Raw genomic sequence first — 24,584 nt, forward strand, 5'->3', positions numbered from 1 at the left:
ACATAAAATTTACCATCTTAACCATTTTTAAGTATATAGTTCAGTGGCATCAAATAATTCATAATATTGTACAAGCATCACTGCTCTTCATCTCCATAACTCCCCACCTCTTGGAAACCACAATTCTACTTTCTGTCTCTGATATTTGACTACTCTAAGTACCAGTATAAGTACTGTATTTATTATTTTCTGACTGAGAATTTTCAGTTAGCATAATATCCACAAGGTTCATTGGTATTGCAGCATATTGCAGAATTTCCTTAATCTTTAAGGTTGAATACTTCTTCATTATATGTGTACACTATATTTTGCTTCTTCATTTATTTGCTGTTGAAAACGGGTTGCTTCCACATTGCAGCTATTGTGAAGAATGGTGCTTCTATGAACATCAGTATACAAATCTCTTTGAGATTGTAATTTCAGTTCTTTTAGGTACATACCCAGAAGTGAAATTGCTGGATCATATGGTAATTCTATTTAAATTTATTGAGGAGCCACCATACTGTTTTCCACAGTAGCTGTACCATTTTACCTTCCCACCCATAAGAGTTCCAGTTTCTCTACATTCTCTCCAAAACTCAGTATTTTCTGCTTTTTGATAACAGCCATTGTAAAGGATGGGAGTTGGTATCTCATGGTAGTTTTGATTTATATTTGCCTAATAAACTGTGGGAAATTCTGAAAGAGATGGGAATACCAGATCACCTGACCTGCCTCTTGAGAAACCTATATTCAGGTCAGGAAGCAACAGTTAGAACTGAACATGGAACAACATTGTCTTTGAAAGGAGGTAGGAAAAAATATAAAAGATAAAAAGAGAGACAAAAGAGGTAGGGATGGAGATCCGTTCCAGGAAGGAAGTCTTAAAAAAAGAGAGAAGTTTCCAAACACCAGGAAACACTCTCACTGTGTTTCCTGTGGAGAGCCTTGGGACCTCAGAGGGCAACATAACCGGGAGGAAAAATAAACAAATAATTAAAACCCACAGATTCCGTGCCCAACGGTAACTCCCAGCACAGAAGCAGCTCAGATGCCCGCATCCACCACTAGCAAGTGGGGGCTGGGCAGGGAAGTGCCGGCTGCATTGCTTAGAGTAAGGACTGGGCCTGAATGCCCCGAGGGCAATCTGAGGGAAGTAACTTGAGATAACAAACCAGACTGTGGGATAGCTATCCCATGAAAAGCCCTAACCTAAGACACTACCAGGCCCTCTCACACAACAAAGGACTGAGCAGAGCTAGCCGGCTGCAGACCGGCCCATCCCCCACTGGAGACAGGCAGGTGAGGGCAGCCAGAGCCAGAAGGGGGCAATTGCGGCCACAGAGAGGCATCATCTACCAAACTGCAAGCAGGCTTCGTTGCTAACCAAGACTTCTTGGGATTCTGGATGGTCGAATTGCCTGAGAAGGTGCACCGGTTGTACACCCAGAAAACCAAGCGGCAGGGATGGGGGAGGCGATAAGTCGCAGCAACCATGCTCGCCAAACACCTGGTCACCTGAGCTGCTCGGACGTGGGAAGGGCACAAAACGCAGGCCCAACTGAGTCTGTGCCTTTGAGGAGTACCTGAGCACCTGAACCTGAGCGGCTTACACCTGGGAAGTGCATACAACCCAGGGCCGGCCTCAGACAGTTTCCCAGCAGAGCAACCTAGAGCCTAAGCAGTGTAGACAGGGAAAGCACACACGCCATGAGCGGGGGCAAACCCAGTGTGGCTGAGACACTGCAAGCACATGCCAGTGTTATTTGTTTGCAGTGTTCCTCCCTTCCCACAGCACGACTGAACAAGGGAGCCTAAAAAAGTGTCCACCACCGCCCCCTTGTGTCAGGGCGGAAATTAGACACTGAAGAGACCAGCAAACAGAAGAAGCTAAAACAGAGGGAACCGCCTTGGAAGTGACAGATGGAGAAGTCTTGAGGCTACTGTAAGAATAAGACTGAAAACCAGAAGCAGGAGGCTTAAGTCCAAATCCTGAGAACACCAGAGAACTCCTGACTCCAGGGAACATTAATTGATAGGACCTCATCAAACACCTCCATACCTACACTGAAACCAAGCACCACCCAAGGGCCAACAAGTTCCAGAGCAAGACATACCACACAGATTCTCCAGCAACATGGGGACATAGCCCTGAGCTTCAGGATAAAGGCTCCGCAAAGTCACTCCAAACCCATTGACATCTCATAACTCATTACTGGACACTTCATTGCACTCCAGAGAGAAGAAATCCAGCTGCACCCACCAGAACACCCACACAAGCTTCCCTAACCGGGAAATCTTGACAAGCCACCCATCCAACCCCACCCACAGCAAGGAAACTCCACAATAAAGAGAACTCCACAAACTTCCAGAATACAGAAAGGCCACCCCAAACACAGCAATATAAACAAGATGAAGAGGCAGAGAAATACCCAGCAGGTAAAGGAACAGGATAAATGCCCACCAAACCAAAGGAAGAGATAGGGAATCTACCTGATAAAGAATTCTGAATAATGATAGTGAAAATGATCCAAAATCTTGAAAACAAAACCGAGTTACAGATAAATTGCCTAGAGACAAGGATTGAGAAGATGCAAGAAAGTTTTAACAAGGACCTAGAAGAAATAAAAAAGAGTCAATGTATAATGAATAATGCAATAAATGAATTCAAAAACACTCTGGAGGGAACCACCAGTAGAATAACGGAGGCAGAAGATAGGATAAGTGAGATAGAAGATAGAATGGTAGAAATAAATGAAACAGAGAGGAAAAAAGAAAAACAAATTAAAAGAAATGAGGACAACCTCAGAGACCTCTGGGACAATGTTAAATACCCCAACATTTGTATCATAGAGGTACCAGAAGAAGAAGACAAAAAGAAAGACCATAAGAAAATACTTCAGGAGATAATAGTTGAAAATATCCCTGAAATGGGGAAGGAAATAATCGCCCAAGTCCAAGAAACCCAGAGAATCGCAAACAGGAGAAAGCCAAGGCAAAACACCCCAAGACACATATTAATCAAATTAACAAAGATCAGACACAAAGAACAAATATTAAAAGCAGCAAGGGAAAAACAACAAATAACACACAAGGGGATTCGCATAAGGATAACAGCTGATCTTTCAATAGAAACTCTTCAGGCCAGGAGGGAATGGCAGGACATACTTAAAGTGATGAAAGTAAATAACCTACAGCCCAGATTACTGTACCCAGCAAGGATCTCATTCAAATATGAAGGAGAAATCAAAAGCTTTACAGACAAGCAAAAGCTCAGAGAATTCAGCACCACCAAAGTAAAGTAGCTCTCCAACAAATGCTAAAGGATTTTCTCTAGACAGGAAACACAAAAAGGGTGTATAAACTCAAACCCAAAACAATAAAGTAAATGGCAATGGGATCATACTTATCAATAATTACCTTAAATGTAAATGGGTTGAATGCCCCAACCAAAAGACAAAGACTGGCTGAATGGATACAAAAACAAGACATATATAGCGGTCCATATGAGGTGATGGAATTCCAGTTGAGCTATTCCAAATCCTGAAAGATGATGCTGTGAAAGTGCTGAACTCAATATGCCAGCAAATTTGGAAAATTCAGCAGTGGCCACAGGAATGGAAAAGGTCAGTTTTCATTCCAATCCCAAAGAAAGGCAATGCCAAAGTAGTTTGAATGCTCAAACTACCACACAATTGCACTCATCTCACACGCTAGTAAAGTAATGCTCAAAATTCTCCAAGCCAGGCTTCAGCAATATGTGAACCATGAACTTCCAGATGTTCAAGCTGGTTTTAGAAAAGGCAGTGCAACCAGAGATCAAATTGCCAACATCTGCTGGATCATTGAAAAAGCAAGAGAGTTCCAGAAAAACATCTATTTCTGCTTTATTGACTATGCCAAAGCCTTTGACTGTGTGGATCACAAGAAACTGTGGAAAATTCTGAAAGAGATGGGAATACCAGACCGCCTGACGTGCCTCTTGAGAAACCTATATGCAGGTCAGGAAGCAACAGTTAGAACTGGACATGGAACAACAGAATGATTCCAAATAGGAAAAGGAGTTCGTCAAGGCTGTATATTGTCACCCTGATTATTTAACTTATATGCAGAGTACCTCATGAGAAATGCTGGGCTGGAAGAAGCACAAGCTGGAATCAAGATTGCCAGGAGAAATATCAACAACCTCAGATATGCAGATGACACCACCCTTATGGCAGAAAGTGAAGAGGAACTAAAGAGCCTCTTGAAGAAGAGAAATTGGAGAGTGAAAAAGTTGGCTTAAAGCTCAACATTCAGAAAATGAAGATCATGGCATCTCATCCCATCACTTCATGGGAAATTGATGGGGAGACAATGTCAGACTTTATTTTTTTGGGCTCCAAAATCACTGCAGATGGTGACTGCAGCCATGAAATTAAAAGACGCTTAATCCTTGGAAGAAAAGTTATGACCAACCTAGATAGCATATTGAAAAGCAGAAACATTACTTTGCCAACAAAGATCCATCTAGTCAAGCCTATGGTTTTTCCAGTGGTCATGTATGAATGTGAGAGTTAGACTGTGAAGAAAGCTGAGCACCGAAGAATTGATGCTTTTGAACTGTGGTGTTGGAGAAGACTCTTGAGAGTCCCTTGGACTGCAAGGAGATCCAACCAGTCCATTCTGAAGGAGATCAGCCCTGGGATTTCTTTGGAAGGACTGATGCTGAAGCTGAAACTCCAGTACTTTGGCCACCTCATGCGAAGAGTTGACTCATTGGAAAAGACTCTGATGCTGGGAGGGATTGGGGGCAGGAGGAGAAGGGGATGACAGAGGATGAGATGGTTGGATGGCATCACTGACTTGATGGACGTGAGTCTGAGTGAACTCTGGGAGTTGGTGATGGACAGGGAGGCCTGGCGTGCTGCGATTCATGGGGTCGCAAAGAGTCGGACACGACTGAGCAACTGAATTGAACTGAACTGATATATGTTGTCTGTATATAGGGGTCTTGAGAGACCCACGTCAAAACAAGGGACACATACAGACTGAAAGTGAAGGGCTGGAAAAAGATATTCCATGCAAATAGAGACCAAAAAAAAGCAAGAGTAGCAATACTCATATCAGATAAAATAGACTTTAAAACAAAGGCTTGAAAAGAGACGAAGAAGAGCACTACATAATGATCAAAGGATCAATCCAAGAGGAAGATATAACAATTATAAATATACATGCACCCAACATAGGAGCAGCGCAATATGTAAGACAAATGCTAACAAGTATGAAAGGGGAAATTAACAATAACACAATAATGGTGGGAGACTTTGATACCCCACTCACACCTATGGATATATCAACCAAACAGAAAATTAACAAGGAAACACAAACTTTAAAGGATACAATAGACCAGTTAGACCTAATTAATATCTATAAGACATTTCACCCCAAAACAATGAATTTCACCTTTTTCTCAAGTGCACACGGAAACTTCTCCAGGATAGATCACATCCTGGGCCATAAATCTAGCCTTCGTAAATTCAACAAAATTGAAATCATTCCAAGCATGTTTTCTGACCACAATGCAGTAAGATTAGATCTCAATTACAGGAGAAAAACTATTTAAATATTCCAACATATGGAGGCTGAACAACATGCTGCTGAATAACCAACAAATCACAGAAGAAATCAAAAAAGAAATCAAAGTATGCATAGAAACGAATGAAAATGAAAACAACCCAAAACCTGTGGGATACTGTAAAAGCAGTGCTAAGGGGAAGGTTCATAGCAATACAGGCATACCTCAAGAAGCAAGAAAAAAGTCAAATGAATAACCTAACTCTACACCTAAAGCAACTAGAAAAGGAAGAAACAAAGAACCCCAGGGTTAGTAGAAGGAAAGAAATCTTTAAAATTAGGGCAGAAATAAATGCAAAAGAAGAAAAGAGACCATAGCAAAAATCAACAAAGCCAAAAGCTGGTTCTTTCAGAGGATAAATAAAATTGACAAACCATTAGCCAGACTCATCAAGAAACACAGGGAGAAAAATCAAATCAATAAAATTAGAAATGAAAATGGAGAGATCACAACAGACAACACAGAAATACAAAGGCTCATAAGAGACTACTATCAACAATTATATGCCAATAAAATGGACAACTTGGAAGAAATGGACAAATTCTTGGAAAAGTACAACTTTCCAAAACTGAACCAGGAAGAAAGAAAATCTTAACAGACCCATCTCAAGCATGGAAATTGAAACTGTAATCAGAACTCTTCCAGGAAACAAAAGCCCAGGACCAGACGGCTTCACAGCTGAATTCTACCAAAAATTTAGAGAAGAGCTAACACCTATCCTAATCAAACTCTTCCAGAAAATTGCAGAGGAAGGTAAACTTTCAAACTCATTCATGAGGCCACTATCACCCTAATACCAAAACCTGACAAAGATGCCACAAAAAAAGAAAACTATAGGCCAATATCACTGGTGAGCATAAATGCAAAAATCCTTAACAAAATTCTAGCAATCAGAATCCAACAACACATTAAAAAGATCGTACATCATGACCATGTAGGCTTTATCCCAGGGATGCAAGGATTCTTCAATATTGACAAATCAATCAATGTAATATACCACATTAACAAATTAAAAAATAAAAGCCATATGATTATCTCAATAGATGCAGAGAAAGCCTTTTACAAAATTCAACACCCATTTATGATAAAAACCCTCCAGAAAGCAGGAATAGAAGGAACATACCTCAACATAATAAAAGCTATATATGACAAACCCACAGCAAACATTATCCTCAATGGTGAAAAATTGAAAGCATTTCCCCTAAAGTCAGGAACAAACAAGGGTGCACACTCTCACCACTACTATTCAACATAGTTTTGGAAGTTTTGGCCACAGCAATCCGAGCAGAAAAAGAAATAAAAAGAATCCAAATTGGAAAAGAAGAAGTAAAACTCAGTGTTTGCAGATGACATGATCCTCTACATAGAAAACCCTAAAGACTCCACCAGAAAATCACTAGAGCTAATCAATGAATATAGTAAAGTTGCAGAATATGAAATCAACACACAGAAATCCCTTGCATTCCTATACACTGCTGCTGCTGCTGCTAAGTCGCTTCAGTCGTGTCCGACTCTGTGCAACCCCATAGATGGCAGCCCACCAGGCTCTGCTGTCCCTGGGATTCTCCAGGCAAGAACACTGGAGTGGGTTGCCATTTCCTTCTCCAGTGCATGAAAGAGAAAAGTGAAGGTGAAGTCGCTCAGTCGTGTCCGACTCCTAGTGACCCTGTGGACTGCAGCCTACCAGGCTCCTCTATCCATGGATTTTCTAGGCAAGAGTACTGGAGTGGGGTGCCATTGCCTTTTCCGTCCTATACACTAATAATGAGAAAACAGAGAAATTAAGGAAACAATTCCATTCACCATTGCAATGAAAAGAATAAAATACTTAGGAATATATCTACCTAAAGAAACAAAAGACCTATATATAGAAAACTATAAAACACTGGTGAAAGAAATCAAAGAGGACACTAATAGATGGAGAAATATACCATGTTGATGGATCAGAAGAATCAATATAGTGAAAATGAGTATACTACCCAAAGCAATCTATAGATTCAATGTAATCCCTATCAAGCTACCAACGGTATTTTTTACAGAGCTAGAACAGATAATTTCACAATTTGTATGGAAATACAAAAAACCTGAAATAGCCAAAGCAATCTTGAGAAAGAAGAATGGAACTGGAGGAATCAACCTGCCTGACTTCAGGCTCTACTACAAAGTCACAGTCATCAAGACAGTATGGTACTGGCACAAAGACAGAAATATAGATCAATGCAAGAAAATAGAAAGCCCAGAGATAAATCCACGCACCTATGGACACCTTATCTTTGACAAAGGAGGCAAGAATATACAATGGAGAAAAGACAATCTCTTTAACAAGTGGTGCTGGGAAAACTGGTCAACAACTTTTAAAAGAATGAAACTAGAACACTTTCTAACACTATACACAAAAATAAACTCAAAATGGATTAAAGATCTATACATAAGACCAGAAACTATAAAACTCCTAGAGAAGAACATAGGCAAAAGACTCTCTGACATAAATCACAGCAGGATCCTCTATGACCCACCTCCCAGAATATTGGAAATAAAAGCAAAAATAAACAAATGGGACCTAATTAAAATTAAAAAGCTTCTGCACAACAAAGGAAACTATAAGCAAGGTGAAAAGACAGCCTTCACAATGGGAGAAAATAATGGCAAATGAAGCAACTGACAAAGAATTAATCTCAAAAATATACAAGCAACTCCTGCAGCTGAATTCCAGAAAAATAAACGACCCAATCAAAAAAATGGGCCAAAGAACTAAACAGACATTTCTCCAAAGAAGACATACAGATGGCTAACAAACACATGAAAAAATGCTTAACATCACTCTTTATCAGAGAAATCCAAATTAAAACCACAATGAAATATCATTTCACGCCAGTCAGAATGGCTGCTATCCAAAGGTCTACAAACAATAAATGCTGGAAAAAATGGAACCCTCTTACACTGTTGGTGGGAATGCAAACTAGTACAGCCTCTATGGAGAACAGTGTGGAGATTCCTTAAAAACCTGGAAATAGAACTGCCATATGACCCAGCAATCCCACACCGAGGAAACCAGAATTGAAAGAGACACATGTACCCCAATGTTCATCGCAGCACTGTTTATAATAGCCAGGACATGGAAGCAACCTAGATGTCCATCAGCAGATGAATGGATAAGAAAACTATGGTACATATACACAATGGAGTATTACTCAGCCATTAAAAAGAATACATTTGAATCAGTTCTAATGAGGTGGATGAAACTGGAGCCTATTATACAGAGTGTAGTAAGCCAGAAAGAAAAACACCAATACGGTATACTAATACATATATATGGAATTTAGAAAGATGGTAACAATAACCCTGTATGCGAGACAGCAAAAGAGACACAGATGTATAGAACAGTCTTTTGGACTCTGTGGGAGAGAGCGAGGGTGGTTTGATTTGGGAGAATGGCATTGAAACATGTATATTATCATATGTGAAATGAATCACCAGTCCAGGTTCGATGCATGATACAGGGTGCTTGGGACTGGTGCACTGGGATGACCCAGAGGGATGGTATGGGGAGGGAGGTGGAAGAGGGGTTCAGGATGGGGAGCACCTGTGTCCCTGTGGCGGATTCATGGCAATGTATGGCAAAACCAATACAATATGGTAAAGTTAAAAAAAAAAAAAAAGACTTTGGCATAGTCAGTAAAGAAATAAATGTTTTTCTGGAAAAAAACTGGACATGGAACAACAGACTGGTTCCAAATAGGAAAAGGAGTATGTTAAAGCTGTGTATTGTCACCCTGCTTATTTAACTTATATGCAGAGTACATCATGAGAAACACTGGGCAGGAGAAAGCACAAGCTGGAATCAAGATTGCCGGGAGAAATATCAATAACCTCAGATATGCAGATGACACCACCCTTATGGCAGAAAGTGAAGAACTAAAGAGCCTCTTAATGAAGGTGAAAGAGGAGAGTGAAAAAGTTGGCTTAAAACTCAACATTCAGAAAATGAAGATCATGGCATCTGGTCCCATCACTTCATGGGAAATAGATGGGGAAACAGTGGAAACAGTGGCTGACTTTATTTTTCTGGGCTCCAAAATCACTGCAGATGTTGATTGCAGCCATGGAATTAAAAGACGCTTACTCCTTGGGAAGGAAAGTTATGACCAACCTAGATAGCATATTTAAAAGCAGAGACATTACTTTGCCAACAAAGGTCCATCTTGTCAAGGCTATGGTTTTTCCAGTGGTCATGTATGAATGTGAGAGTTGGACTAAAGAAAGCCAAGCACCGAAGAATTGATGCTTTTGAACTGTGGTGTTGGAGAAGACTCTTGAGAGTCCCTTGGACTGCAAGGAGATCCAACCAGTTCATCCTAAAGGAGATCAGTCCTGGGTGTTCATTGGAAGGACTGATGTTGAAGCTGAAACTCCAATACTTTGGCCACCTGATGCGAAGTGCTGACTCACTGGAAAAGACCAGATGCTGGGAAAAATTCAGGGCAGGAGGAGAAGGGGACAACAGAGGATGAGATGGTTGGATGGCATCACCGACTCAATGGACATGGGTTTGGGTGGACTCCAGGAGTTGGTGATGGACAGGGAGGCCTGGCGTGCTGCAGTTCATGGGGTCGCAAAAGAGTCGGACATGACTGAGCAACTGAGCTGAATGATTAGTGATGTTGAACACCTTTTCATGTGTTTATTGACCATATACATGTGTTCTTGGAGAAATGTCTATTCAGGTTCTTTGCCCATTTTTGAATTGGGTTGTTGGTGGGTTTTATTTTGTTTTGAGTTTTAGTTCAATTTGTATTCTGATTAACATCTTATCAGAAATGTGACCTGCAAATATCTTCTCGATCCACCTTGAGTTAGTTTTTGTTAAGTACGGTCCAGATCCATTCTTTTGCAGCTGGATGTCCAGTGTTCTTAGTACTATTTGTTGAAAATAGTGACCTAGCCCTATTAAATGTGTTGGCACACTTGTCAAAGTCATTTGACTATATACATGAGGTTTGATTTCTGAGTTCTCTGTTCTGTTGCCCTATATGTCTGTCTTTTCTGTCAGTACTGCATTGTTTTAAGTACTGTAGCTTCTAGTAGATTTTGAAATCAGGAAGAGTGAGTCTTCCAATTATTTTTTCAAGGTGTTTTTGCTATTTGAGATGCTTTGCATTTTCATAATATTAAATCTTACAGTCTTTGAACATGAGGTGTGTTTCCATTCAATAATGTCTTCTTTAATTTCTTTCGGCAGCATTTTGTAGTTTCCATTGTACAGGCCTTTCACTGCTTTGGTTAAGTTAATTTCTAAGTACTTTATTCTTTTTGATGCTATTATAAATGGTATTGTTTTCATCACTTTTTTCTAGACTATTCATTAGCCAAGTCTTTTGAATTTTTAGAAAATTATTTAAAAAGTTTGAGAAGGACAAGGACACTGCTATGATTTTTGCTTTTAATTCTCTAATTAGTTATCAAATCAAAAAGAGTGCTGAGGTTCAAAATGATTTACTCTTAGTAAACCTATTTTGTCTTCTTGTGACTGCTAATGTTGTTTTCTTAAGTGTCCATAACTGTCTATGTAGTAATTTGATACCAGACCTTACTGGGCAACAGCATCAAGCTTTCCCCTTTATAATTTTTCCCTTTTCTCAAAATTGAGTTAATGTTTGACTGTTTCCATTCTGGTTTCTCACCTGAGTTCTACTGTATTTGCAGACTTAATATTCTAGATGTAATAGGATATTTGATCTGGAGGTTTAAGCTATTTAAAACAATCTGTTTTGGTCTTCAGCTACTTAATTACAAATTAAGTGCATCTTTAGTTTAAAGAAGACTGTTCCCTAATGGAGTTGATGGATGCAAAATAGAGGTTTATTAGCCTGATTTCAACCCATCATCTGATAATCTGATGCCATATTTTTTCTAGCAGTGAACTGTAAGTCTCAATTCATTCTGTGCTCTAGCCTTCCTGACAGACTTACAGCTTATCACTTTGAATTTTTTAAAAATTGCTATATGCTCTTCATTCTCTCTCTTATAGTGTTCTTTAAATCTGAGTTTAATAAGACTACTATTCTAAAGAAATTGAATTGGTTTTTTTAGATTTCTTTCTTCATTGGGATTATTTCCAGTCATATGGTAGAATTTCTTTTTTACAGTCTTTTATCCCTCTTGAAGACTATTCACCTTTATTCACCTTTGCCAGGATCTTATAATTATATTCTGCTCTCTTAAAAGTTTAGGGAACATGTAGAATCAAATGTAAAAAGTGGTTAGCAGAATTCCTAGTACATAGTAATGTTATTTCTAACTGCCTCTTCATTCATTTTACCTTGGAGGTAATGACAAGATTCCTGCCACCTACTGGTGCCTGTAAAGGCTACTAAGTGTCTTGGAAATCCTCGTGGCTATCATATGACACCAGTGGTGCTGGTCACTTCTTTCTCCTGCATGTATGTTATTTTACTGCCCCTGGGATCTGGTGCAGACTTAGGACTCTTGACTCCATAGTACCCTGTGAAAGGCCACAGTAGTAGGTCATTAACTCAGGATTTCTATACCCTATTCTTTTCTCCCATCTCTTGAGGTTTATTTTTCTTTCTGACCTCCCTTCTGATTCATCTCATCTTGTGAAAAACTTCTTCAGCTTCTTTTAATAAGCCACAGTGTGGAAATTGTTCCTTAACTGTTAACATCTCCACTAGTTGAGCAGAATAGCTGAATGTGTAATGATTGTAACTGGCAACCACTTGAAGCAAGAACAGCAGAATAGAATATTTTTCATCTATTTGCATATATTTTCATCTCTTCCCTTGATATATTTGTTAGATACCCCAAGGGCTCAACAGCCATTCTTAGCAGCTCCTGACAATGCTTCCTGAAAATTGAGCTGAAAAGTGTTCTTCACTACCTGTAAATCTGCTTCTCTAGCCCTACCCTACTTCACAGGCTGATAGGCATAACTTGTTAGCTATTGTGAATACTTTTTGGATCTTAAAATAGTCTCTCAAGCCACCTTTCAATACCTTCCTAATAAGCACTTATGTGTTTGAAAAGACAATATCAGTATTTTATACTGGAGTAAGGGACTCAGTTGGGGCACCAAAAAAGTTTATACCTATTTTGTTTTCATGTTTTCAAAACAATGCAGGTTGATGAGCCAACCCTTTCCTTGCGGCCTTCGTCCACTAGAGCCAGTGAAGTGATCTGTTCCACCAATGTTTCTCACTATGAACTCCAAGTGGAAATAGGTAATAATTATACAGTGCAATTATTTGACTCATCATTGTTAGAAATGAAATTGATGACAAATGATTATTTTGTTAGCAGTCTTTTTCTGTTGTTACCCACATCATAGAACTAAATGTTAATTGTGTCAATCAAATGGATCTATTAATTTTATTTGTCCTAAAACAGTAGCCAGATTTTTTTCAAGATTACCTTCTAGAATTTTTACTTTTTCACTGAAGTACTTGTAGAGGAGGAGGACACTGAATAAGTATTTGTATCTTTATTGTAGGAAACCTCTCATCATTTGTCTGAATTAAATCAAATCATGTGAATCTTTTCAGTCACAGTCCTTTAACCAAATTACTTTCTTCTAACTTAAAACCTTACCTAAAATTCCATTTGTAGTAGAAACTTTTTTCAGTTAGGTTTGGAACAGGCTGAGTTATCATTTATGGTCTTATACATGTGAAAATTTGTTTTGACTATTCAGAAACATCTGTTAAGCACTGCAAAAAGGTACTGTGTTAGGTGCCAGGGATATAAAGCCATGTAAAACACTTGAGGAGTTCACATCCTCTCTGGGAAGATAAACATGAAAGACAGCTTTGTCTTATGTACGGGAAAGTACTGTAGTAGAGCTATGCTAAGCGTTATGGGAACAGAGAAGATGGAGCATCCAACTGTTCATCGTGACTCTCCTAGGAGTCAAGGAAGATGGCAAAAAAGGGGCTGGATCCTGAAGTATGAGGAAAAGTTTACTAAATATTCTAGTCAGGGTTTTTGTTCAAACAACAGAATCAAAGAAGGAATTTTTTGAGCAATTTTGCTAACTCACAGAATCATTGGCTAGAAAAATACACTTGGAAAAAGCCAAGAGAAGCTCTGTGGCTAAAACCACAAGAAGGGTCACAGCATAAGAGCAGCCTCGCTAATGTACATGAGTAGGTGCTTTTACCACCAGACACTGGACCCCACTGGGGAGTTCCACACTTAAATGAAAAAAATTTCTATTAAAAATGGGATTTTAGATAAGTTTTAAGTGAATTCTGACTGCCCCTGCTTCCTTTGTCACTTACTTCATCCTCCAGTTGACTAAGCTTAGATCATTGACCCTCACCTGCTAGGGTCAAGGTGACAAAGAATAAGGATTTTACTTTTTATACAATAAAATAGCACTGGTAGAAAATGCTCCCCAAATTAAAAAGGACTTTCAGATGATGTCAATAAAAAAAGATTTAAAAAATACTCCAGTAGGTGACTGAGGAAGGACTATCAACGTGGTTGCTCTGTGCCTAGATTCAGGACCAAAGAGAACATAGGCAGTAAGGAGAGAAATCTGAAAAATAAATGGATACATCTGAAAAAGGAGGTTTGGAACATATTGTGGAAGACCTTATATGGAGTGTATAGAGGTTCACACTTTGTGCTAAAGAGACATTGTGGAATTGTGATGATGATAATAATAGCATCCAGTAGGCATTAGGCTGAACATTTTGTATGAATTTTTTCCATCTCGCTCATTTACTCCTCCCATTTAATAGATGAAGATACTGAGACTCTGAGAATTTAAGTAATTTGAAAGCAGACTTTTGTCCTTGTAAGGTCTAAGCTCTCAGCTGCTGCACTGTAGTACCTTTCTTTTGATAAAATGTTAAATTTAGGACAACTGGCAGCAGTTCCAGGCAATAACCTGAAAGACAGAGAAGATCACTGGTTTAAAACCAGAAGTATCATCCTCATCACCTGAGTCTTTTTAAAAATTGCAGTGTATGAATCCCATCAGACCTACTGAATCAAAATTTCTGGTGAATGGGACCTTGGCACAGGCTTTTGAAGTGGCTCCATCAGTGATTTTGGTGCATGTGCTGGTTCAGAATGTAGGGCAGGTGAGGAAGTCAGTCTATCCAGAGAATAAGGACAGGACTTGGGCAAGTGGTGCTGATACTGGGGAGAAAGGGATGAACCTCAGATTAACTTCACTTCAACAGTAAAAGTGGCAGAATTTGGTGACTGTGGAGAGAGGGAGGAAACTAATATTTATTAGATGTCTGTTAATAGATTACCGTTCTAGATGTTTTTAGTTTAAAAACTAACAGCAACAAATGCTGGTAAGTATGTCAAGCAACTGCAGTTCGTACACATCGCTTGTGGGAATGCAAAGTGGTTCAGCCACTTTCAAAAACATTTTCACAACTTCTTATAAGGCTAAATACATGACCCAGCAATCCCGCTTGAAGGTATTTGCCAGAGAAAAATGAAAACATGTGTCTACTTAAAGAATGTTTTTGGCAATTTTATTTCTATAGTCACCAAAGACTGAAAACAACCCAAGTACCTTATCAACTTATGAACAGATAAATAAATTGTGGTATGTACATTTGATGGATTATTACTCTGCCAGGCACCTCTGTCCCTGGGATTTTCCAGGCAAGAATACTGGAATGGGTTGCCATTTCCTTCTCAAGGGGATCTTCCAGATCCAGGGATCGAATCTGGGTCTCCACACTGCAGGCAGATTCTTTTACCATCTGAATATTGGAGTAGATTGCCATTCCCTTCTCCAGAGGAACTTCCCAACCCAGGGATTGAACCCTGGTCTCCTGCATTGCAGGCAGATTATTTACTGTTTGAGCTACAGGGAAGTCCTATTATTACTCTGCAATAGAAAGAAATTACTAAAACATGGATGAATCTTAAAAGCATTATGCTAAGTGAAAGAAGCCAGACCCTAAAAAACTGTACTCCTTATGATACTATTTACATAACAAACAAATTATATCAGTGGTTGCCGGGGACTTGGAGCAGGGGATTGCTGAGTAACATTCTGTTGTTGAAGTATGTCACAACTTGTTTATCAAGTCACAGTATTAGCCATTACAATAGGTATATAATGTTATACTGTGTTTAATTTGTGCTCCTCTATCTTGAACATCTTTTCATGTGCTTATTGGCCATTTCTTTTCTACTTTTTGGCTTGCCTGTTTAATCTTCTGCATAATTTTTAATTGGGATGTTTGTCATTTATTATAGAGCTGTAGGAGTTCTTTATGTGGTACCCTGGATGTGAGTCCTATCAGATACAAATATTGTTAATACTTTGAGTCAGTGGCTTGCCTTCCCATTTTCTTATCAGTGTTTTCTTGAAGAGCAAAAGTTAATTTTGATAAAGTCCAGGTTATCAGTTTCTCTCTTTGGTTTTTAACATGAGTTTTACGTCTGATTTTAGGAAGGGGATTTGACAACTTGACTTCTGTCCATCTTGCACGGCATACTCCTACAGGAACACTGGTCACTATAAAAATTACAAATCTGGAAAACTGCACTGAAGAACGCCTAAAAGCTTTACAGGTAACAATACAAAAAAAAAAAAGATACATCTAATTTAATGTCTATTTGAGGAGATACATTTGTAAGAACTTTTCTTTTTCACAAATTAGTACTTCTGTTAGAAAAAGGTAGATTCATTTCTTTTAATAAACATAAAAACAAATAAATTCAAACTTTGGTGTCTACTCTAAGTTCCTTCAAATGAATGTCATATTTGAAACACTGGTCTGAAATTAATTTAAATATTCCTCATCAGTCCAGTCACAAATAATAGGAAAATAGAAAAAAACAAAAGCAAACAGTTTCTTTTTCATACGGCTAAGTTAAATTAGCTTCTGAATTGATAAATTTTAACAGATTGCATTTCAGGAATATTATAATACTATTTCCATTGTCACTAATCATTTTTGATATAAAAAGAGAAAGGATTTCATTTTTATATTATCTCAATTTTTAATGTATTTAACATATTTGTGCACATGTACATTGAGCAGAAAAAGATTGGAAGAAATTATACTGAAATATTAACAGTGGTTCTATCATTTAGTGTTAGAAGGGACTTTTATCTTCATGTTTTAATGTATTTTTTAAATGTTTCTATCATAAGAACACAGAACAGTTACTGAATATGACCTCTGGAGTCAGACTGTCCTACTTTCATTAATTATGTGCTCTTGAACAAATTTTCTATCTTGTTTTTAAATATTCTCTTCTATAAAATGGGAATTACAATGCCACATACTCTGTGTAGTGGTTGTGAGATTGAAAGACGTGACAGTACAAGAACAGTGCTTAGTACTAAAAAACTCCATTATTAGTACTAGTAAGCTGCCACTGCTGTTATCTTCATTATGAAGGAAAAACCATTGTTTTTAAATGTCTTGTCTCTTGTGTGTCTATACTAGAAAGCAGTGATTCTATCCCACTTTTTCCGGCATCCCAATATTACAACTTACTGGACTGTTTTCACTGTTGGCAGCTGGCTTTGGGTTATTTCTCCTTTTATGGCCTATGGTAAGAAAACTCATTTTAGGTAAAATAACTCATGGTTTAGCCTGGATGATGTAATTTTAAGGATGAGTGTGATCTTAGATTTATGGTTTACTACTTTTAATTTATAAACCTGGCCAATTTTAGATTTCATGATATATTTCTATATCTGGTTCATGTTGAATTTAGTCTTCAGAAAAAAAGGTAGAATGGCTCTCATGATCAGTGAAACCACCTCTGATTTCTCCAAGAAATCCATGCCTTTGAACAAACTGTCTTTTTTCCCTTCAGTTTCCTTTCTCTGTCAATGGAGAGCTGCTATTTTTCTTCAAGTAGATGTAGTTTTCCTATTTGTGTACACCATCCCTGTCTTTGTTTCTCTGCATTTGTAAACTAATTTAACTGCATTGTAAACATCTGTGTATCTGTCTTCCTTCTCTGGATTTGAGCTTCTCAAGGGCAGGATCATGTATGTATTTTTCCTTTTGGTGTCCCCAGGTACTCATAAAATACCTAGCATAAAGTAGTGATCAGTAGGTGTGTTGAATAAATAAATGGATTTTAGAGGTTTGATTTTTTTTAGAATGCTTTTATGGATTGCCTGTGGGTTTAAAAATATATATATTCTCACACAGTATGTATTTTTTCACTAATATTGAGCATTATTTACTGTCCTAATCTCTAGCATGTCATTAGAAAAGTCTTTTTAAAGATTCTTGAAGGGAAATTACCTTTGCATAGGAAAATGGTTAGACTCTAAAATGTAGCATGAGTGTATGTGTTGATTGTTGATAAGAACATTTAAAACATAGAAACAAAGTCACTTTTAGTGTTCATCTGAGGATTTCAGGGGTCTCTTTCAGGTTCAGCAAGTCAACTCTTGAGGACTTACTTTCCTGAAGGAATGAGTGAAACTTTAATAAGGAACATTCTCTTTGGAGCAGTGAGAGGGTTGAACTATCTGCATCAAAATGGCTGTATTCACAGGTATGTACTTATTTGTACTTTACAAAATGAAAGAATTTGAGAGGAAGAAATATTTTAGGGAGCTTTTAGGAAGAAACAGTTGAGTGTTAAAATGGAGGATAGGAAATTTGCAAATGAATATTGGGGGAGGAAGGGACCAGTAGTTAAAGTAGATGCTTACATTTTTTGGTTCATTCACCAGAAATGTTCAGCCCACCTCCTCTGTGCCAAGTGCTTTGCTCAGCACTGGGGTGAAATGCCTGCTCTCCAGTGAGCTCATGTCTCAGTGATGAGGGATACAAGAACCTGCCTGTTTCAACTATAAGCTGTGGGGAGTGGGATCCTAGTTAGCTCTTGTGTTTTGTTTTTTTCTTAAGCAAATAAAGAGCTGCTTTACCTGCTTTTCAGCTTTATGTCATGTTTATATTGTATACAGGTTGTAACTAAACCTTTGATTTCTTAAGTGTTTTTGTATGTAGCACATTGAGATTATCATACTAAATACCAGTTCTCTAGTTGCCAAACTGTAGGTACAGAAGTGATCGGCTGAATGTTGAAAACAGTGCTGCTCTGAGATACTTGGGAAATTTTTTTCCTTTTTAATTAAGTTACTTTTAAATAAACTTGTTTTCTTATTATTTTACCTCCTTAAAGCTTTTTTTCTTACTGTTTATTATTTCTTAGCAGCATTCTGGTTAACTGAAGATTTCTAACAGATAGTATTCTAATTAATCAAGCTTTTATTATACTTTACCAGACTATTGGCCATCCTGCTCTATTAGTTTCCAATTTTCCATGTTTCAAATGAAAAACAAGGCTCTTCTATATTTGACAAAGGAAATTTTTATATTAGGCATGTCTTTATAAGTTTTGTTAATACCATCAGAGGCTATCTTTTATTGGATAATATTGCATTTAACTTTAAATTATAACTTCGTGCTTTAAATATTATTTTATAAAGAGTATTTAATTTCCAAGGGAATACATGAATTTATTCTGACCATATTTCTATTCTTTCTTTCTTGGCCAATTTCTTAGTATTTAGGATTGTTTCTTTTTGTTCTAGGAGTATTAAAGCCAGCCATATCCTCATTTCTGGTGATGGCCTAGTGACCCTCTCTGGCCTGTTCCACCTGCATAGTTTGGTTAAGCACGGACAGAGGCATAGGGCTGTGTATGATTTCCCACAGTTCAGCACATCAGTGCAGCCGTGGCTGAGTCCAGAACTACTGAGACAGGTCAGGTGTGGCCATTGCATTGGGTTGTCTATGCGTCTTGAGTGTCTTCTGAGTTTGACAAAAGGACAATTGTGCCCTTACATTCAGACTGATGAAAGGCCTACTGCAAGACTTTTTTTATTCTTTCTTATCAAAATTATTGTTAGGAATTTTTAAATGTATATCAAATATTAGGTGTATCTTGATTTCTCACGAGTTTTTTCCATTATTAATCACCATCCTTTATCAAAAAAAAAGCATATGTATATAACTTTTTAAAGGGTATTTACACTAAAGGACTTCAAATTAATTGTTCTATAGGATTTACATGGATATAATGTAAAGTCAGATATTTACAGCGTTGGGATTACAGCCTGTGAATTGGCCAGTGGGCAGGTTCCTTTCCAAGACATGCACAGGACACAGGTAAGTGCTGCCAAAATTCCTGAACTACTTTCCCTTCACGAGATCCCTTATGTTCTAGATAATTTCTTTTAAACATCTTTTAAACTCTTAGGATCCTTACTGTCATTGTTATTGTTTTAATATTTTGCCTGAAAAAGGTTGAAGGAAAATTTTCTTCTTTTAGATGTTATTACAGAAACTGAAAGGTCCTCCCTACAGTCCATTGGATGCCAGTATTTTTCCTCAGTCAGAATCCAGAATGAAAAATTCACGATCAGGTGTAGACTCTGGGATTGGAGAAAGTGTACATGTCTCCAGTGGAACTCGCACCGTAAATAGTGACAGATTGCAAACACCCTCCTCAAAAACATTCTCTCCTGCCTTCCTCAGCTTGGTACAGCTCTGTTTGCAACAGGATCCTGAGAAAAGGTAATACCGGTCAGATCTAAATAGCATAAAACATCCGTGTTTCATAAAAGTTTTTGTGATATTTGCTTCATGCCAAGTTCAAATCTTCTATCAGTCTTTTTTCCAAAAAACTATAGACTAATCCAGAAAATACCACTGCCTAAAGCAAGTAGAGACAGTGAAGAAATGGGAAGAATACTAGGTTTGAAGTCAATACTTGGGCTTGAGTCCCCACTGTATCATTTCCTAACCGAATCCCCTTACAAAAATCAGTTAATGTTTCTGGACATGAGTTACTATGCTTATGTTAAGCCATTTTAGAAACTTCCAAGCAGTACAAGAGTGTTAGTTGCTGGTATTAAAGTAATTATTATCATAGATAACTATTAGCATTAATATTTTAGAAATAAGGTGTCAATTTTTTTTTTAAGCTCCTTAATGCCTAGGATAATTTGTTACAATTAGTTAGTGCCTAATAAATGTTAAGTCATGGAGTGAAAGTAAAGGTCACTCAGTCGTGTCCAACTCTTTGACACCATGGACTATACAGTCCATGGAATTCTCCAGACCAGAATACTGGAGAGGATAGCCTTTCCCTTCTCCAGGAGATCTTCCTAACCCAGGGATCGAACCCAGGTCTCCCACATTGCAGGTGGATTCTTTACCAGCTGAGCCACAAGGGAAGCCCAGGAATACTGGAGTGGGTAGACTATGGAGTGGGCAGCCTATCCCTTCTCCAGCGGATCTTCCCAACCCGGGAATCGAACCGGGCTCTCCTGCATTGCAGGCGGATTTTTTACCAACTGAGCTATGAGGAAAATCATGGAGTAGTTGAAGACAATCTCTAGAATTAATTAGTCAAGGTTGAAGCTAAGAATTGGACCTCTTTACATACATCCTTTTTCCTTTCGATTTTTGTATATTGAGTTTTATAGCTTTAAACTTATGTTCTAACAGTTTAAACCAAAATATCTACATTCTAATAGGTTCTTTTTTTATAATTTTTTAAAAAAAAATTTCAGGCCATCAGCAAGCAGCTTACTGTCCCATGTTTTCTTCAAACAGGTGAGCTAATTTATCTTTGTTGTCTAGATGTTTTTTAGTACTATTACAGTCACATCATTTTGTTAGCTTAATGGGACAGTTTGGTTACTGAGATTCTTAATAACTTTCTTACAAGGTAAAATTAAAACAAAACATTTTTGTAGACTTTCTAAAATAAAACAAATGGAATATCATCACATGTTACTTTATTCTAAGTTTATATTTTGATTAATTTAGAGGTATTTTTCTATATTGGCTAGAAATGATGGAGGGGCAAAATAATTCTGATAAAAATCAGTTTATTTGGTTAGTACTACTTCTTGTTTTCAGATGATCAGAATCAAAGGCATGTTTAAATGAAAATACCTAAAACAATTTAAACACTTATAACATGACTTCTTTAAAAGTTATTATTTTTTAAAAGTTAATGTATTGAATTTATGTGCCTTCAACCTTATTTTGAGTTTATTTAACAGATGAAAGAAGAAAACCAGAGTTCAATACTTTCACTGTTGCCTCCTCCTTGTCACAAGCCATCAATATCACTGTCTCCAGCATCACCGTGGACTGAGCCAGAATGTGATTTTCCTGATGAAAAAGACTCAAACTGGGAATTCTAGGGCTGCCGGATCCTTTTATGTCCTATATACTTGACACTTTCTCCCTGCTGCTTTTTCTTCTGTATTGCTAGGTACAAATACTAGAATTATACTTGAAAATACAGTTGGTGCACTGGAGAATGTATCATTTGAAACCACTCTGTTCAAAGGAGCAGGAGTTTATAGCCCGTTTGGTTAGCTCAGAGTGCTCTGACAACTCCAGGGAAACTTTGGAATTATTACTCTAACTACATTTAGTATCATCTGTAGATGACAGATGACATGAAAAAAATACTCTTCCCCAAGCTGTGACTAACTCTTCTTTTTGATCTCTCAGTATGATTTTTGAGCCAGTTAAATTTTTCAGAATTTTGCTGCCCTCAGGGGAATGAGCCCACAGAGGACAGTGCTTCTAAGTACATTTTTTACTTCCAGATCCTAGCCTTTTTGATCAGCCATTGTTAAAACAACAGGGTTTTATCCTGGCGTCAAACCCTTTTCTGATAGAAGGGAAAATGCTTATACTTTCCCACTTTCTTCTGTTAATATTTCTGGTAATGTCAAACTGAGCCTCACTCACATTAAATGATTCACTTGAAATACACACAGAAGTTGTAATTTGTTTTTTTTTTAAAGGGGCTAAAGTAACAGTTTTCTACTTATGTAAATTATAGATCCTAAATTCATGCACTCCATGGGAGCTCAATAAAGATTTATTGAATTGAGTTTATACTTAATAATTTTGTGTGGTTTGACAGAGCTAAAACATAGATTATAATTTGTTTTGCCAAGGAAAGCTCTTTCTCAGAGAAATAGATATATAACCTCTTGAACTGGGGACAACTTGGTATTTGATTCAGTGGAAGCAGATCTTCCAGCCCTTTATATGATTATTCTTGCTCCTGTAGGGGGTACAACATATAAAGACATAGAGAACTTGAGGTTTTACCTTATTAGCCAAAGGGGCTATGCTGTCTTAAAGGGAATATGTATTTTGGACTGTGATAAGTTGGGTTTACCTCAATTAGCAGATTTTACTTGCACACACTTGACATTACATTAAAAATTATTTTTAAATGATTGCTTTAAGACTTGATACTAATGAGATAAATAATATACAAATTAATAGTTAAAAACACAAATCTTTTCATGTTTATTGGCCAGTCTCCCTCAAGGATGTTTGGGTTACTCCATCAAGAAGCCTCCAAGACTTGCCAAAGTAGAGAGAGACGAGACAAGTACCAACTGAGGCTTTGAGGTGGGGCTGTAGTTGGGGGTCGGGGAGCTATAGTTCATCTCACTAACCTCCTAAATTCCCCTCAGCAAGAGGAACCATAGAGGAAATTCTCCAAAATCTGTGTGGAGAGTCAATATGTGTACTGCAAAAGGTGACTGGAGGCCAAGGTACAGTGCCTCTCAGTTCCACTATATTAGGGTTCTCCAGAGAAACAAAGCCAGTGGATTTTTTTTTTTTTAAGTAGTAAATATAGTTGACTTACAATGTGTTAGTTTTAGGTGTATAGCAAAGTGATATATGTATGTCTCTCTCTCATGTTCTCTTCAGATTCTTTTCTAGTATAGACTAAAAGATATTGACTATAGTTCCCTGTGCTATACAGTAGATCCTTATTGTTTACTTATATATAGTAGTGTGTATCTGTTAATCCCAAACGTCTGATTTATCCCTCCACCTACTTAACCCTTTGGTAACTGTAGGTTTTCTGTGTATTTGTAAGGTATTTTTTTTCATTGGAGGATAATTGCTTTACAATGTTGTGTTAGTTTCTGCTGTACAATAGTGTGAATCAGCTATATATGTGTGTGTGTATATAACCTCCTCCCTCCCACCCCAGTTCCACATTCTACTCCTCTAGGTCATCACAGAGCTTAAAAGGAACAAAAAAGGAATGAAATTGAATGAGATTTGGTCAGTTACAGTGATGTGTATGACCCTAGAATCTGTCGTACAGAATGAAGTAAGTCAGAAAAAGAAAAATATTGTATATTAATGCATATATATATGTGGAATCTAGAAAAATGGTGATGAACCTATTTGCAGGGCAGAAAAAGAGATGCAGGCATAGAAAATGGACTTGTGGACACATGGTGGGAAAGGAGAGGGTAGGACGAATTGAGTTATCACTGACATACGTACACTACCATGTGTAAAATAGCTAGCTAGTGGGAAGCTGCTATGTAACACAGGGAGCTCAGCTCAGTGCTCTGCGATGACCCAGAGGGGTGGGATGGGGCATGGGGTGGGAGGGAGGACCAGGAGGGAGGGGGCATACGGATACTTACAGCTGATTCACGTTGTTGTGCAGCAGAAACTAACACAATATTGTAAAGCCATTATATCCCAATTAAAACAAATTTTTTAAAAACTGTTAACTTTTTTTAGTTAATGATTTGGGAGAATAGCATTGAAACATGTATATTATCATATGTGAAACAGATCGCCAGTCCAGGTTCAATGCATGGGACAGGTTGCTCAGGGCTTGTCCACTGGGATGACCCTGAGGGATGGGATGGGGAGAGAGGTGGGAGGGGGGTTCAGGATGGGGAACACATGTACACCCATTAAAAAGAAAAGAATTTTTAAAATAAAAATGGTTAACTTTAAAAAAAAACAAAACAAAAACAAAAAAATTAAACATCCCATAACCAGTTAAAGCTATGGTTTTTCTAGTAGTCATGTATGGATGTGATAGTTGGACCATAAGGAAGGCTGAGCACCAAAGAATTTTTGCTTTCAAAATGTGGTGCTGGGGAAGACTTTGGAGAGTTCCTTGGACTACAAGGAGATTAAACTAG

The 24,584-nt window shown here is 37.8% G+C and overlaps 1 protein-coding gene across 1 annotated transcript in view; it reads left to right on the plus strand.

Annotated features, from left to right (window-relative positions):
• STRADB (STE20 related adaptor beta) overlaps window positions 1-22,495 on the plus strand; it is a 31,508-nt gene extending 9,013 nt beyond the window's left edge. The window contains exons 4-12 of the mRNA XM_019975044.2: window positions 12,735-12,834; window positions 16,041-16,162; window positions 17,047-17,155; window positions 17,995-18,118; window positions 19,164-19,335; window positions 19,636-19,740; window positions 19,904-20,148; window positions 21,150-21,192; window positions 21,648-22,495. Coding sequence (XP_019830603.1) covers window positions 12,735-12,834; window positions 16,041-16,162; window positions 17,047-17,155; window positions 17,995-18,118; window positions 19,164-19,335; window positions 19,636-19,740; window positions 19,904-20,148; window positions 21,150-21,192; window positions 21,648-21,791 — 1,164 coding nt within the window. The 3' untranslated portion in view covers window positions 21,792-22,495. The remainder of the gene's footprint in view (window positions 1-12,734; window positions 12,835-16,040; window positions 16,163-17,046; window positions 17,156-17,994; window positions 18,119-19,163; window positions 19,336-19,635; window positions 19,741-19,903; window positions 20,149-21,149; window positions 21,193-21,647) is intronic.
• The last annotated feature ends 2,089 nt before the right edge of the window (window positions 22,496-24,584 follow it).

Source organism: Bos indicus, chromosome 2 (assembly GCF_029378745.1).
Source record: "Bos indicus isolate NIAB-ARS_2022 breed Sahiwal x Tharparkar chromosome 2, NIAB-ARS_B.indTharparkar_mat_pri_1.0, whole genome shotgun sequence".
Lineage (NCBI taxonomy): Eukaryota > Metazoa > Chordata > Mammalia > Artiodactyla > Bovidae > Bos > Bos indicus.